At 33.5% G+C, this 18124-nt stretch overlaps 1 protein-coding gene across 1 annotated transcript; it reads left to right on the forward strand.

The window, feature by feature from the left end:
• Positions 1 to 1475: 1475 nt before the first annotated feature.
• On the forward strand, positions 1476 to 15129 carry LOC111408078 (E3 ubiquitin-protein ligase RFI2-like). The gene is made up of 6 exons (XM_023037849.1): positions 1476 to 1837; positions 10515 to 10684; positions 11766 to 11824; positions 13332 to 13357; positions 13472 to 13853; positions 14305 to 15129. The coding sequence occupies exons 1-6, from the start codon at positions 1672 to 1674 to the stop codon at positions 14774 to 14776; spliced, it is 1275 nt and encodes a 424-aa protein (XP_022893617.1). The 5' UTR covers positions 1476 to 1671; the 3' UTR covers positions 14777 to 15129.
• The last annotated feature ends 2995 nt before the right edge of the window (positions 15130 to 18124 follow it).

An 18124-nucleotide genomic window follows, 5' to 3' on the forward strand; every position in this document is an offset into this window, starting at 1 on the left:
TCTTGAATTAGAAATAAATACCAAATAGGGTTCATCTTCATCCAATACAAAACGTATCTAGCCTAGCATATTAATATATAAATTAAAAAAAGAATAATAGAAATATATCACTTGAACCTTGAAAGAATACAAAAAATGTTGATTTTCAAGTCCAAAGTTGAATTTTTCAATTTTTTTTGATGTAATTGGCCTTCAATTCTTGCTAGGGATTGATCGCCTCTCTCAAAAGTCATGAATTGACCTCTTATTTTTGATGAATTTGATAAAACTATTGTGTATGAAGAAGCAAGAGAGGGTTTCCCATGGCTGCCCATGTTCTATATTCATATGATGAAATTATGTTAAAATTCACATCCAAATTGCCTTTCAAAAGAGATTTAATCAAATAAAGAAAATTGCCTTGGCGCGCATGATTTTATCTCTTTACAGACTTCAGTGCGTTAAAACACTAATTCAAAGAGCTACAATCCTTCTAGAAATAAAAATTTTCCAATTCGAATATTTGCTATCCAAAAAATGGTTCTCAAGTTGATCAAAAATCTGGAAGATATCTTATGTGATTGAAAATCGATTTATGGTAATATTCTAATTATATACTATTCCTTTTTAACTTTAATTTGCATTCAATTGATTCCTATCAATCTTCAAAGTATCTTTTGTGATCCAAATCAATCATTGGATATTTACACTTTGGTCCCCATACTTTGAATTTCTTTCATTTTTATTTATTTTTCGTTCATTTCTTCTAATTTCATCAATTGCATTGAGTTCAATCTAACAAACATAATTAACATATAATTAAGTTATAACTCATTCAAATCACTAACAAATACTCTAACTTATTGCTTGGATAAGTGTGCAAAATACACTTATCAAAATGTATTATAAAAAGGTTGCTCATTTATATTTATTCATCATCACAAAAAATTTGAATAATAAAAGTTGAATTTTAATATTACAATTTTATCCTCTTAAATTTGCATACTAAATTTTATTTTCTTTAATTCGCTTGAAACTCATCAAATCTTCTCAACAAATTCGTATCAGATATTATTTTTATAATATTTATAAAGTATTTTAAAATAACGTGCAATATATATTTAACTTTGATTAGTAGATCAAAACATGGAATAATTGAGAGGAAAGTTTCTCATTCCACATTTTACCGTTTTGTCATTTGTGTGTTAATGGAATTAAATAATTATGTCTCATTAGTGCAAATGGGGCTTTAAGAGCGTACACGTAGGATTTTACTGACTGACGAAGTGATCAAATTGAAATATTTAAGAAATTTTAGTAACTGATTTGGAATAAAACAAACCTAAAGGACTGATTTAGAATTTTCCTGTAACTTTAAGATCCAAATGTGTATTAAACCGGGCAAATGAAGAAAGTGATTCTTTATATATATATATATATATATATATATATATTTTTTTTTTTTTTTTTATGGATATCCTACAAGATAAAAACAAGTCTGTGAAGAGAAAAATTAAGAAAATTGAAAGAGAAGGGTTCAACTACTCCAAACTCACTCAATTTGTTAAAAAATTGAGAAAAAATCATTAGTTAATTCGAGCCGTGTTGTTAGAAATTTTGGCATAAATTACTTTTCATTGAATTAAATTTGACATAATTTCTGGGGGGGTTTTGGAGTTTGGTGATAATATTATGGGGTTGGGTGATACGGATCTTAAGGACGATTGTGACGAAGGAGGCGAAGGGTGCAAGGCAGTGCCACCAGCGGCGGTATCGTGCTCAATATGCTCAGAGGCGGTGACAGATAATGTGGATAGATCTTGGGCCAAGCTTCAATGTGGCCATCAATTTCACCTTGGTGAGTCTTAAATTTTCAGGTCATTTTGAAATTAATAGGATCGGACCAAGTGTTTTATGGCGATACAGCAGCAACGTTTTAATTTTTTTTTTGTGTGAATTGAACGTAGATGGAGGTCATAATTCATTTTGAAAGCCTGGGCGTATGCTTTTGCTTTTAATTTTTGGATTAGTTGCTTAATTTTATTATTGAATGGTAGGGTATAAGATGATGGAATCATAGGCTGAACTTGATATTTCGAAAGGTTTCGAGCCTGCAACCTAGGCTTGAATTTGGTTTGACCTAAATAAACAGTGAGCTGCCTTTTTTCATTGTCACCTCTTATGGTAGAACTAAAAGCAATTTCTGCCATGTCAATGGTTTCTAATACACAAATTTGGTCATTCAAGATAATGCTAGCTAATTTTTTTGTTTAGTGTTCGTTTCCCCAACCAGTGACGGACGTAGATATTTTGAGTTATTGGGACACAATCAAACTTGCAAAGAATACATATTCACGTTTATCTCGAACATCACCAAGTTTGTCATCATTTTTATTTCCAACATCATTTTCATCTCAAATAATCCTTTCATTAACATTGTGATCATCAAAAGAAAAAGCATATTTATATTTAAATTATTTTTCCATTTCAATCAAAGAACACAATTAATTCAAGTGAAAAATACAAAAATCACAGCAAATTCTGAATGTTACAAAATTAACTGCATTCCAATTCAAACAAAGATAAAAATCACAGCAAGAATTCATTACCATAAATTGCCAAAACAAGATAGAAATTGAAGCACTTAAGCGGATCCCCAATTCCATTTCATAAGAAAATACAAAAATCATAAAAAAGAAATAACTTCCCAGAGAATGAGGCTTCAAATCTAATTTTTGGATAAAAAAAAAAAAATACTCAATTTTAAGTTGGTGGGTCACTTGATCCACCATGACCCACTGTGGGTCCACCACTGTCCCCCAAGTATATCTGGAATTTTTATTTTTTGGTTATTAGCTTTATAAGGAGTTCATGCATTTAGCCAGTCTGTGTGCAGTGTGCACAATAGGGCAGAAATTATCTTATTAAAGGTTTTCGAAGAGAAGGCTAATTGTTATCTTTTAGTCATGCAATTTAGAAATTGGTTTAAAGATCTCATTCACCTTGAATTTGCATCTATATTACTGCCTGTGAATTTTTTTTTTCCACAATTACGGCAAGCATCTGAACTTTAGGTTTCTCCCTCGTTCCCATTTCTTATGGGAACATATTATAGAATCAAGATACTGTTTTCTGAGTATAAGTTTAGCAGCCACCATAAGAAGGTAGTTAGGATTGAAGTGAAAGCATTATATTTGTCTTCGTGAATAACCGTTAAGTTTGTCTTTTGGAAACCCATTGTTGGTTCAATGAAACTGCTAAATGAAGTAAATGACAGCAGAAATTGTTCTAAAGAGGTTGAAAATTTCAGCAAACTATGTTGGGAGGAATGGGCAGAATTGTTGGAAAGAAAGAAGAAACTGTGGCCTACCAGTTGTATGATTTGGTCCATTCAGTGAGAGCGAAATAACCGTAGCCCCAATACAACTCTTTATTCACCTTGGAGAGTTATGAAAAAAGTATCGATTGCCTACAATTATGATACATAATTTCTAGGGCTACCAATTGAGCTAAAATCAAGCATGCTGAGCCAAATGGAAACTCGCTTTCTGATCCCTACCAATTTAGAGCTAGGCCTAAAGTGTGTTTGAGTTATTTAAGCTTAAGCCAACAATATGAAATTGGAAATGAATGTGAGTTGAGGTGGAGTTTTGACAGGCTCAACTTGAATTAGTCTTGATATACTCAATTATCTCACAATATCTATTGTTATTGAGACTTAATTTTTTACAGCAAAAGATGGTTTTTAATTGCTTTTTATGATTTTTAGACATAATTTTTCTTAAACCTTCTTCCAAACCACTCCACCACAGCTACTACCTCTCCAATTTTAAGCATGGTGTGTAGAAAAGATATCTTTGATGAAAGTTCAATTTGTCGAACCAATGTTCAATGCAGAAAAATAAGAAAGAGAAAATACAATCAGTTTCACTACACACTATTGACCAACAGCGCAGGTGAAGGGGGTGTTGCCATGAAATGATGGTGGCACTTGTGGAAAGGTCTTTCTTGTTGATAGCATATGGAGATGGAGGTGGTCTGGACTTTGGAGAGCGATAGAGAGAGATGCTGATCAGAAGAGTTCAATAGATTTTGAAATGTTTGCCTTTTTTTTTTTGGTAGGGTTTGATGCCTGGATCTCGTTAACGAAAACTAATTTGCTTAGTTTTGGAAACAATATCAAATATGTTTTTTTGTTTGCAGTTTGAGCCCAAAAACCTTTCTCAAAGATAAGGCACTATACCAAACACCTTTTTATTTTTTTCTTTTCGCAGATTTTTGAAAATTAACTCTTTATGATATGAAACATTTGAGTTACTGAAAGGCTCCTTAATACTCCGTTTGTTTTTAAATGAAGTGGGGTGTCTTCACTTTTGAGGTCTGTTGGATGAGCTTTTGGGGAAATAATTCAAATCATTTTGTCTATTAATGAATAAAATTGCATGCATATTTTAAAATTAAAAACCAAATATTGCAATTAAGAAACAATTTGAATTTAAATTCTCAAACCTATTTACTGTAAATATTGCTTAAAAAGGTCCCTTGATATTAAAAGTCAACCATCTCCATTCATTTTAAAACACAGGAACTAGAAAGTAATTCAAGGATAGCCTTTGTTGCATCTTATTGAGCTTACTATACCATGCCTTTTTAAGTAATTAACTGTGTCCAAACTTATGAGGGGGTTCAACAATTTTATGATTCACCAATGGTAAAGAATTTTGTTCATTAGATATGTATGTTGCAAAATCTGCCATAAATAAGTGCATATACTCCTGGACAAAGTTACTGGCCACAAAAGGTTTCTTGTTGGACAAAGATTTTGGGACATAATATAGAGGCTAGGTATCAAATGGCACACCATTTTTTCCCAAGTAATAAACTAAAATGGGGTTCAACAATTTTTTGATTCACCAATGGTAAAGAATTTTGTTCATTAGATATGTATGTTGCAAAAGAGAAAGTCATTGACAAGTTATGCTGTAAATAAGTGCATATACTCCTGGACAAAGTTACTGGCCACAAAAGGTTTCTTGTTCGACAAAGGTTTTGGGACTTAAATATAGAGGCTAGGTATCAAATGGCACACCATTTTTTCCCAAGTAATAAACTAAAATGGGATGGAGAGATTTCTATATGTCTGCATTCTGCGAAAGTTTTTGGAGAAACTTCAACTTCTTGAAAGTTTGCCTTCATCAATGATACGGTGAATCTATATTGATTCCTTACATAATAGCTTTCTTCCAAGCATTTTAGATTAGATAGAAAACATTAATCTTATATGTCTTTTCAAATTTATTCATATTTCATCAATACAATTCTCCGAAGCATTGTAAGTGGAAAATATGAGGGTCCTTTGAAGTTACCTAAAGAACAATACTCAAACACTTTTCATGTTTAATGGCATCCATCCGATCCTTAAAATGGTAGCTCCTATATCTAAAAAGGCACAATAGGGTATCCCAGCATTTTAATTCTGCGAGGAGTATGTCTCATCACCAACTATTAAGTAATACTAAAAATTATAGTACACACAATTATGCTCCTTAGAAATTGTAAGTCATCTTAAAAGCAGCAATAAAATAACTTAACTTAATTGAAAGTCTTACTTGCAAAAATAATAAAATAGAGAAATAAATTAGCACATAAGACATAGTCAAATTATTAACCAGACTACAAATTGATAATTCTTTTCTAGAACTAGAGAAACCCCAAAAGTCTTTCACAAAACCATCGACATGTTTGATTCCTTTGTAACCATCCTCGGCACAATTTGTTTTCTACTATTCTTTTTCCTCATCCCCCACTTGCAACGTTGTCTTCCCCTTCCCTGTCCCAATCTCTATTAAGGAAAAAATTAGACAAACACATAGAGATGTTCGCACAAGAAAAAAGAAGAAGTGAAATTACATCTTAGGTCTTTGTCACCGGTCTATGCCACTGGAAATTTGAAACTTTAATTAGGATAGGAGTGTATTGTACGTCTTAAATAGGAAATTAGGAAGGCATTTTGTACTTCATCTCATTTATCTTCTCTAATGTATTTATTCTGAACAGCCTAAAAATGCTTAAAACCTAGTAGGCTATAAAAAATATCCAAAAAAGCTGAAGTAGTAATAAAAATCTTAGAAAGGGCAAGGGAAACGAGCTCCCACCCGAGATGTCCTAAGATTTTTGCTTGATGCGTACATGTCATATAATATCCTAAAAGTTTCTATATACTTTTTGTTGAAAGCTAATGGACCAAATTGATAACTTTCTATAGTTGAAGGGTCCAATGTACACTTTTTGAATTTCAAATTTTGGTAAAGAAATGATCATGGGATTGCCATGCTTAGATAATAAAGAGACTATTAGATTGCTGTATTCAGATTATGGAAAGTAACCTAATTTATTCTTTGATTAAATGTGAATTAGGTAACTTGGCATAAATTATGAGGATTTAATTCCTATATATATAGGTAAATTTAATTTAAATGTTTAATTATACGGCAATGTCTTATTGGTAGCAATTATATATTTATTAATATAGTTAATTGGGTAATTAGTTGAGTGATCGATTAATCTCCATATGGAATAACGTGTGATGTTAATAAGGGAATGAATGTTGGCACCAAAAAAAGGTAATGGGGTTAAACTTTAGAGAACCCTATATATACTCCCCTTACATCACTTGCACTCACACACAACTTATCTTGTACTTTGCATCACACTTTCTCTTAACTTATCTTCCACATACACATTTTCACATTACAAAGCTTAGCACTGACGGTGTCCAAAGAATTTCGGAGTGAAAGTTTAACAAGTCAATTTTCTCGACTTAATTTTACCTTCTTCCATACAACAGTAAGTGTAGTAGTACGAATTGTTCTTTCATTATTTTAATTAATTATGTTATGAATATGATGATATGGACGTCCAAGTTATAATTATGATAATGTCCGAAGTTTGGATTTTAATTCTCATGCCCTGACGTTTTGGAGGTACTATTTGTATGAAGAAAAAGTGTGACATCTACACAAATCATAAGAGCCTCAAGTACATCTTTATTTCGAAGGAATTGAGCATGAGACAGAAGAGATGGCTTGAACTATAAAATATTATGATTATAAAATTCATTACTACGGAGGAAAGGCAAACGTAGTAGCTGACGCCTTGAGTAGGAAGACAACGGGACAAGTGGCAATGTTAATAGCATAAAGGCCTTTGTGGAGAGAATTTGATAGATTAAGTCTCGAAGTGGTTGCTATTCTGATTTTGTCCCTCGAATGGCAGCACTTTCGGTTTGACCAAGTCATCAAAAGGTGATCTTCTTTGAATTTATCAAAGTTGAGATTAACACAGAGAATAGGAAAAATTTCACCATAATCAACGATAAGGCACTTTATCATCAAGGACGACTGTGTACCAAATTTTGAGGAATTGAAAATTGAAATCATGAAGGAAGCCCACTCTACTCCTTATTCTATATATCTAGGAAGTATAAAGATGTATCGTGACCTAAGAGCTGTGTTTTGAGGGAAAAACGTGAAGGAAAATGTAGCTAAATATTTGGAGAAGTGCTTGATAGGTCAACAGGATCAGGGTTGTTGTAGTCGTTGGAAGTTCCAGAATGGAAATGGAAACATATGACAATAGACTTTGTTGTGGGTTTTTTGAAGTCAGTAAAAGGATACGAGGCTATTTGGGTGATTGTTGATCGTTTGACCTAGTCCATCTATTTCTTACATGTTCGCATGCCATTTTCTATAGACCAATTTGCATAGTTATATGTGAAGGAGGAAGTAAGGCTGCATGGTGTCCTAGTTTCAATTGTATCCGGTAAGGACCCAAGGTTCACATTGAATGTTTGGAAGATTTTACATCGAGCCATGAGAACTAAATTGAACTTTAGTGCCACTTTCCATGATAGTCCGAATGGACAATTCAAACATTAAAAGATATAGAGCGATTGTGTCCTAGAGTTTGGTGGACATTGGAAAAAGCATCAACCTTTAATTGAGTTTGCATACAACAATAGCTATAATATCTCCATTGGCATGGCACCCTACGAAGCTTTGTATCGGAGGAAATGTAGATCACCTATTCATTGGGATGAGGTTGGTGAATGTAAGATCTTGGGCCGAAAATTATGGAGCAGATAGTACAAGCAATTGAAAAGATCAGAGTTAACACGAAGAAGACTCAAGATAGATAGAAAAATTATGCAGATAAAAGGAAAAAGAGCTTGGAATTTGCGATAGGAGATAGGGTACTTTTAAAGATTACTCCCATGAAGCGGTACTTCGATTTGGTAAGATACATTGGTCCTTTGGAAATTTTAAAGCGGATTGAAAATGTTGCATACAAGTTAGCTTTGCCACCAGAGCTTTCAGCAGTATATGATGTCTTTCATGTATCAATATTCAGTATGTCCCTCACACAACTCATGTGGTGAGACATCAACTGTTAGATATTCAGCTGAACCTAGGTTATGAAGAAGCACCAATATGCATCATGGCTCAGAAAGTATAGAATTTTTGCAACTAAGAGATATCACTGGTTAAAATTACTATGGCAACATCATTCAGTAGAGGAGGCCACTTGGGAATGCAAGGAGGAACCAACTTTTTGATAATGATATCTAATATAATTTTCAAGGACGAAATTTTATTTTAAGAGGGGTAGATTATAATATCCGTAAAGTTTCTATATAGTTGATGAAAGCTAAGGGACCAAATTGATAACTTTCCATAGTTGAAGGACACAGTTTACATTTTTTGAATTTCAAATTTTGGTAAAGAAATGATCATGGAATTGCCCATGTTTAGATAATGAAAGGGTTGTGGGATTGCCGTATTTAGATTATGGAAAGTAACTTAATTTATACTTTGATCAAGTGTGAATTAGGCAACTTGGCATAAATTATGAGGATGTAATTCCTATATATATAGGTAAATTTAAATTAAATGTTTAATTATATGGCAATACCTTATTAGTAGCAATTATATATTTATTAATGTAGTTAACTAGGTAATTAGTTGAGTGATTGATTACACTATATGGAATAATGTGTGACATTAATAAGGGAATGAATGTTTCTACCAAAAAATAGGTAATGGGATCAAACTTAGAGACCCTATACATACCCCCTTGCATTACTTACAGTCATACACAACTTATCTTGTACTTTGCATCTCTCTTTCTTAACTCATCTTCCACATACACATTTTCACATTACAAAGTTTAGCACGCATGTTGTTTAAAGAATTTTGGAGTGAAAGTCTAAAAGACAATTTCCTCAACTTACCATTACCATCATCCATTCAATTGTAAGTGTAGTAGTATGAGTTGTTATTTAATTATTTAAATTACGAAAATTTATATTATGAATATGATGAGTTTAGTAGCGCTACGCACGAAAATTATAGTCATGAATTTCTGATTTTAATTTTTGTGTCTCCATATGTATGTTATGATTTTCTTTATTTAAATATGAGATGAAATTCGTTAGTACTCATTTACTGAGATTTGTCTCACGTAAATGTTAAAATTTTTATCGATAACTAAAAAGGCAAGTTCGAGGCGATCGGAGGTGGATTGTGCTTGCGTTGGTGAAAATGAAGAATAAATTATGTAGTTAAGGATTTTAATAATGTTTATTATATTTTTCTTGAAACTAATTTTAAATCCTCACATGTTAAGAAAAGATTATATTTTTTCTTTTGTTCATGAAAGTAATCATTTACGGTACATGTATAATGATTCCAGAGGTAAACATTTGGGTCGTTACATGTCATAAGTCGAGGGGTAAACTTTGACAAATGGCACTTGAGGCATAAGCTTTGATGCACTTAATGAAAGCCTCAAATGAGACGTGCCTCTAGGTGTACTTGTCAGACCCTTCTCAAAATGCTAATTCACGTGAAGGTTAATTGATAGTAAGTGAAAACCATCATGATGCCACCTTTATGTTAGTATTCATTGATGATTTTTTCTGTTGATGTCACTCGACCTCTGTAGATATCAAGTCAAATAAAGCAGTTTAGATTTGAAATGATGCAAATAGAGTAATGGTTATTGAGCACGAGAACATTTAAATTGTACACTTATGTATTACTTTCTCCTTTTGCCATTCCAAGTTGGTAGAAATGGTAGTTGTTAATCATTGTTAGAACTTGAATTTCTTTGCTCGTTTGGTGGTTCGGGTTAACAAATCATCTTGCCAGTTGGCCCTTATGGTTTAGGTTGTTAATTTTAAGTGTCACTTCTTGTTAATGTAAAAAAGCAGTCACACAGCTTCTAGATTTGAAAGGTCGTTTTGTTCTGTATTGTAACTTGTATAAGATGCTTGTACAATTTTGTCATTGTCTGACTAACATATTGTGTAACATAAGACATTTCCTAAGCATGGAAAACATTAAATTCTTGCCTTATTTTTACTGTGTTACTGTTGCAAGATATTGTTTTTGTCTTTTGCTGTTATTATTTCACGGTGAGTTGTCAAGTAAGCTGCTTTTTTGGTTCTCACTTTATCTGTGTCATGATTTGTACAGATTGCATTGGCTCAGCATTTAATAATAAGGGGGTGATGCAGTGTCCCAACTGTGAAAAAATTGAGGAAGGGCAATGGCTTTATGCAAATGGCAGTCGTCCGTTGCCTGAGTTCAGCATGGACGATTGGGCCTATGATGAGGATCTATATGGTCTAAGTTACTCAGAAATGGTAATTGGAACACATATCTTGATCTTATATGTCTTTTCTTGTCTTCTCCTCTCGTGGATTTGCTGCAACCTTTTGGCTTCTAGACAATTATCTTCATATTGTAAATAATATTTCCATTTTTTTTCCCCTTGTCAACTAATTTTATCATATGATCCTAAAAGTTACTATAAAAACATTAGCCTTTATAGTGGGACTGTCATATGTGCTTTTACACCTGTTTACTACCTTAATTCCATTTTTTCCTCAACACATTATTTAGATGATGACTAGGTTATCAGTGTTCAATGAGCTAAGATGTGCTATTTTGTTGGTTGTTTATTGGTTTCAAGCTCTTTTTTCTTGCATTAAGCAGCAGGCAGATCCTTTTGAGTGCTAGTTTTTCCCCCTCCATTTAAATCGAGTATTAACTATCGGTTACGTGTATGAACATCATTTATTGGCTCTGATATCATCGATTATCATTAGTAGTATTGGAAAAAGTTAATTAAAATCAAATTGAAGTGTAGTTACCCGATTAGAATCAAATTAAAGTATTTATCCTATTGAAACTCTATTAAAGTGTAGTTACCTGATGGAGCTAAATTGAGTATAATTACCTGAATGAGTGAAGTATAGTTACCGTGTATGGAATTTATCCGTTAACCATTTATATAGGAGCTGTTTGATAATAATACTTCCCTAACTTTATACTTCTCTGGCAGATCGCCCTTCATTAAATAATATGCATATAGATTTTTTTTTTTCCCTGTGGATACACAGATTCGTCATGTGGTTCTTAGGAACCTATGACACACTGAACACAACTTGAGTCACTGGAGGGAAATGAGAATAAAGGGGAAGAGTGGAGAAAGAAATGGAAGGAGATACTTGGAGCCTTAATCTTTCACCTAAGGAATACTTTCACTTGTAAGAATGGGTTGATTTTTGCCTTATGACTGAGTCCTCGAAATGAGTGACTATAGATTTAATATACTTGCATTTGCTTTAAGAATGTACATATAGCAAAAGCTGAAATATTGAAGCTGATCAGACTTTACCGACTAATTATTATTTTTTGAAACTTAATACATGGTTTTGACAGTCCGTTGGAGTTCATTGGTGTCCAGTCAGTGGGTTGACAAGGTTCCCTTCGTCTTTTGAGTAAGCATTATTTTACCTTATGGGTGCATTTTTTTGTACTTCAGTTTAAGTTTATACAATTATTGGCTTAAGTTCCATTCTGTTATTTGGACATTAATGACCCCTTTTGTACCCTTATAATTTCTGAGCTCTCGTTGATGTTTTCCATTTTTGGATCCTGTACCCAAAAGACAATAGTGGAAACTTCTCTACCATGGAATTTAGGCATAATGTTATTGGTGTTTTCTCTGCTTGTGGTACTTCATTATTACTACTGCCTGATAACAACTTTCTATTTACAATTTAATTCCTTTGCAAGTATCTTTGCCTTTAAGATATATCAATGCTGGTATTTAATTTATTCAAATTTATTTTATAGCTTATAGGAGTAAACTTGTTGTCGTTTGGAAAGAAAGCTTGAACTTGTCAAGAAAGTATGCATTCAGAAGTATTGAACCATTTGTCTTCCTTATATTTGTTTCTAATTTTGTAAATCTGAAACCTGGATGGCACCATATGTTTTCATTGTTAAACTTATATACCTGCTTTCAATTCACGTTCTCATTAGTCATAGGGACATGGAATTTCTTTAAGGTTCATGAAGTGGTCAATTTTGTTCCATTTTGGAAAGAAAGCTTGAACTTGTCAAGAAAGTATGCATTCAGAAGTATTGAACCATTTGTCTTCCTTATATTTGTTTCTAATTTTGTAAATCTGAAACCTGGATGGCACCATATGTTTTCATTGTTAAACTTATAAACCTATACCTGCTTTCAATTCACGTTCTCATTAGTCATAGGGACATGGAATTTCTTTAAGGTTCATGAAGTGGTCAATTTTGTTCCATTAGCATAATAATAATTAATGGGTGGTCTTGATTCCAGAAAAACTTTGATACTCCTCTCCAGTCTAAAGAAAGTGAAATATATGGGATCTGAATGAGATTCAACTTGTCTTAACTCTTGAGGTTTTCTGATGACGTATCCACATTATATACGACCTTTTAAGGCTTCAGTGATAAAGATCATTTTGGGTCCTGAATAATCTATGCAACGAATGACTTCAAACAGCTGAACTTTTTATTAATCAGGAAGCTTTGCTGTGAGTTTTATTAATGGCTTGTATATTCCACATGTAGCTGAATTTTTAAAGTCTTTACTTCATTAATTTGCCCCTCTGAAATAGTGATTAGGATGTAATAAAAATAAGCTTAAATGTCAATCAAGTCAAGTTTAAAGCTGAGTCAGCTCACCGTATATCTGTGAAAAATTTATCACGTTGTGTACTTGTTAGAGATTTCAAAAATATGTTTTTGAGCTGCTTAAGATTTGGTGCAATATGTGGTTATATGAGATAGTTAACTAAAAAGGGCGAAAGGCAATTGGCTAGAATCTCTGGGTTTCTCTTTTTGTAAATTTTCTTCTGGTATTATTTTTCTTATTTTCTCTTAGTTTATCTTATGACAAATACTATTTATTCGACTAACAATGCTTCATTTTACGTTTCTTTTTTCCTTTTATCTTCACAGTGAAGCAGAATTTTCATCAAATGCATGTAAGATTTATTATTATTTATTTTATTTTAATTTTTTTTTTTTTTGTCTCTGTTAAAACTTTTTAGGTTTACATCAATTTTGAATGATAATTGGAGTTATTTTATGTTTCACAGATCAGGATCATCTTGGACGGCATGCAATATTTGCTGAACATACAGCTGTATCATCTGCTACTTATCCTTGCCCTTATATTGCCTACATTGGACCAGTTCACCCACCATCAACCTCCAGTGGAAGTGTATCAGATGGATCTAATTTTAGTAATCACTGGAGTGGTCCATCAGCTCAAAGTGATATTCCTGGTTCTTATGCTTTCCCTGCCATGAATGTACATCATCAAAATTGGGAGCACCATTCCTCTTCTTTGGGTAATGGCAGCCACATTGGCGGTGCAGATCAACCTTCTATTCCATCTATGACTCAGAGATCATTAAGGCCCAGTTCTGATATTCCCAGACCAGGATCTTTTATGCATCCATTAGTTGTCGGGCATAGGTCAGTACATAATATACTTGCATTTCTCGAACCCTTCAAACCTAACCTAGAGTGATAATTGGGTTTAATATTTGAATATTTGGGAGAAACATGGTCTCACTAGTAAAATCTTCCACTATTGCAAACTTTAACCCCTAAATCCCCTTTATGGAGTCAAATCTTTCACATTTAAGAGTATGTTTGGCTAGGCCTTAAATATTGTAAATGTTACTTTTAAGTAATTTTTTGGTCCGGAAATATGTTTGTTTGGATAACTTATATTTTTCTCACTTCTTTAAGCTTAGCCATGCATGTTCTGGTAATAATATGGAAAATGGAATGTCAGTGATTCCTATGTAAATAGAAAAAAAACGAAGATAATGCTGCTAATAGGAGACAGTATAATCATGCAATCACTTTTGCTATCTTGTATGAATTTCTAAAGCTATAATGTTGATTTGTATCATGACAGTTCTGCCAGTAGAGTGCCGAGCTCCGTGACCTCTTCAATGGTCCCTCCTTATCCTGTTAGCATTGCTAGGCCACATGACCGTGTTCAGGCTCATCAGGCATACTTCCAGCAAGCCAGTAGTAATCCAACAGCACGCACACCTTTAGTATCTTCAACACGAAGATACAACAACAGCCATAGGGGTTCAGCTCAAGTTGCACCCATGGCTTCATCATCAGATCAGTCTGGTAACTTGTACTTGTCATCAGCTTCACCTGGACGAACCTACCAAGGAGCAGAAAATCTTCTTCCTAACCGTTTCCATGCCTGGGAACGAGACCATTTGCCTTCCTTCCCATTAAGCCAGGCTGAAAGGGAGATTTGGGGACCATACAATCCAGCACCTGGTGGATCTGATTCCAGAATCAGATCCAGCAATTTTCATGTGAGGCACGGATCAGAGAGGACAGCGCCATCTCAAAATCGGTCATAGATATCTTATTCTATTATGCTGAAAACCTTGATTGCTCTGAAACTTCAATTATGTATGTTTTGAGAACGATCTATAATGGTTGGCAGTGTGCCGATCAATCCAGACGTTTTGCGTGGCTTTGAAATTATTGCTTTTTTATCAGCCATGAGTTTGTGTGATGGATGCAGCTTCCTCTTGTTCCTTCGGGATTGTAAGGTCTTGTGTTTATAGCAAGAGGTTGTCTAAAGCAGCATTGTGTATTCCATGTACGGGTATCCCAAATTGTTTTTCCCTGTCCAAAAGCGGCCCCCTATCAAATATATATTGGATGTTTATCTTGTTATTTTCCCATGTTATGAGTTGTGGATCTTGTTAAAAGTTCTTCATTTCGTGCCATTTTTTGGACAAAAAATTGTGAAGTCTGTTCAAACACCTTAACTGGTACGAGGTGTTAACACCTCAAAATTTTCGTTGAATTTTGTTACTAATTGACCAAGGGGGTTTTTTTTTTTGTTTTTGTTTTTTTGGGTGTCACTTTTGGACATCTTGAAATTTGTAGGGACTAAAAGAAAAATAAGTTAAAACAATTATTTTTAATTTTAATCTTAAGCACGAGCGAAAGAAATGGGCATAAAACTGATTGTTAAGACTTTGTATTGAAGAAGTGAACAAAAGTTTTGAAATGAGGGGTTCAATCTGGTGCTGTCTAAATCAAATGTTGCATGGTCAAACTTCTAAAAAAGCCTACAATTTCTGAACCGTTTGGCACTCCAAGCCGGAACACGAGTCGCTTGGTTATAAGTCACAGAGACGTGATTTAAATCTGTACAAACATGGGGTGACTACAAGTACTTTATTAACTTTGTCTACGATAACGAAATTATTTTATGTATCTATTGAAAAATAAGGACAAAGCTATAGGGAAATTTATTCTATATAAGAGTGAAGTGGAGAATCGACTCAACAACAAAATTTAGGTGCTGAAAATTGATCGAGATGGTGAATATGAAGCATTATTTGGTGAATTCTGTGCATAATGCAGAATCATATATGAAATCACAAGCTTTATTCACTCCAACAAAAAGGGTGTTTCTGAACATAAAAATCATAACTTTAAGGAAATGAAGATGTAATGTTGATAAATTTTGGGTTGTCACAAAAAATGTGAAGGGGAAATGCTGTTGTTAGCAAATTACCTTTTAAATAAAATTTTCTAAAAGAAAGAAGAAAATAGCCATATGAGTTATGAAAATGAAGTCTTCCAATATATACTTACGAGTGACATGGTGTCTTGCCAAAGTGGCCATAACTATACCAAAAAACTCCGACTATATTTCATTTTCATTGGTTATGCTTCTTATGTAGTACTTTTATTGTTTTCTTGTGTATGAGTCTAAAATTCGAGAAGTATACAAAAATACGATAATAGAATTAAGAAATGCTTTGCTTTTTAAGCATGTATTTTAGTACAGATTTGAAGAGGAAGATCACTCTTCTAAATGGATACATAAAACTATAGTTGATAAAAGTAAGAACCAGGGATTAAAAGAGGAAGTTGATGTTGAACAAGACATAGCAAAAATGCAAGGACAAAGAAATATTTTAGTCTATGTTAACTGTAAAAATCGGATCAAATGATTTTACTGACAAACAATTACAATCAAAGATCAATGTAAATTCAATCAACAATCCTCTCACCTAACTATGAATTTCACCTCCAAAGTTTGCTAGTCTAGATATTTGAACTAGAACAAGTGGAGAAATAACTATTTCAAAGTGAGATATTTGAATTGCTTGCCATTCTTTAAATGGACGGGGTATTTTTAAAATTCTCTCCAAGCATTAGGGTAATTTGTTGATTCTTGCGCTGCACTTAGTCGCTATCCTTGATTGGTAGTCTGATAATTGATTTCGGTTAAGAATCACATTTTATTCATTTGTCCATGTGCCCTTCATTGACGGCCTAAGCTAGCCTAGATGCGGAGATTGGTTCGAGACCTTTAGGTGAAACTTTTGTTTTTTCTTTCTATCGCATGTTGCTTTTTGTTTCGCTAAATGGGGATCTTGTGAAGTGTCTTACCTTGTTCAACAAATAGTCCCCTAAGTCTTATTTTATTATTCATATTAAATTTAGAACTTGTTATCCTCGTCATTCCATGAAGGCAAACTTTCCTAGGGCCTGACTTGATTTCCGTACTTTGCAATTAATACTTAGGGCAAACAGAACGTTTATGACATCACCATGGTCATTCATCGTCTGCTTGTGCGTTTCAAGAAACTTTCTTTTCTCCCATTTTTATATATTATATCTTCAACCGTTTATTATATATCTTTCCCTATTCGGCGGTTAGGATTTCTCTCCGTTTCGAATGAACAAGTCCTTTGGGATTCCACAAATTGTGATAGGCTCCTGCAAGTGCTATATATATATGATGAGTTGTTTGTTTGGTAATACCTTCTTCCTCGAATAGAATGAGCCTCGTTGCCTCACATGCTATCGTTTTCAGGGGAAGATTTCGTATCCCCACTGGGCCTTGTGTTATAATTGCTTCTTCTTCCTTTTTTTTCTGACTCTATTGTATTTTCCTAATGAGTTACTCTTGAAACTCACATTATTATCTTATATGATTGGACAAAGTTTTGGAATTGCCCTAATATTCCACTTGACATGCTGCAACCACGTCTTCTGTTTTGATTTTGTCGCGTGTGATCCAGAAGTTGGGATGGAGACATAGGATCCTTAGATCTATCTAGACCTTTGGAAGCTATAATTGTATTCACAAAGCGTTCATGTTGTTACTTGTTGGCTTATTGCATCTTCCCCGGATGGGCATCTACGAGGAAACACTATGCAAGACATAGTTTCAAATATTGTGATAAACCCCCATCTATTTTCTTCCCAACAAACACCTAGGGGTGTAAGAGGTCGTATTTTACTTGTTTTTGACAGATTTTCAAACCAAACCGTTTAAATCGGTTTGAGAAAAATCCAAACCTGAATCAAACCATTTTGAACGGTTTGAAAAAAATTCAAACTTAAACCTAACGGTTTGGTTCAGTTTTAAACCGTTGGTTTCGCCATATATTTTTTTGTCTATCCACCTTTATGTCATTAATACTATATATATATATCTTACTAGCAATAAAGTCAAAACAAACTAAGCCCCGATTTGAACCAAATTTTTGGGATAAAGAAATGAAAATTTGGACCGTTATACCACAAGTCCAACCGCCTTTATTGACCTGTTGTTTCATGTGTGGGACCCAACCCCCTCTCCAATAGTCAATTTTCTTATTATGATGATATGAAAAATATGGCCCAAATAGGGGCTAAATATATCTATTATAAATTTAAATACCAACTAAATC

Source organism: Olea europaea, chromosome 13 (genome assembly GCF_002742605.1).
Source record: "Olea europaea var. sylvestris chromosome 13, O_europaea_v1, whole genome shotgun sequence".
Classification (NCBI taxonomy): Eukaryota; Viridiplantae; Streptophyta; class Magnoliopsida; order Lamiales; family Oleaceae; genus Olea; species Olea europaea.

Coding starts and splice junctions, on each gene's coding strand:
- LOC111408078 (XM_023037849.1), top strand. CDS start 1,672: ATGGGGTTGGGTGATACGGATCTTAAGGACGATTGTGACGAAGGAGGC. Junction 1,838..10,514: donor TGGCCATCAATTTCACCTTG/GTGAGTCTTAAA, acceptor TGATTTGTACAG/ATTGCATTGGCTCAGCATTT. Junction 13,358..13,471: donor AGAATTTTCATCAAATGCAT/GTAAGATTTATT, acceptor TATGTTTCACAG/ATCAGGATCATCTTGGACGG.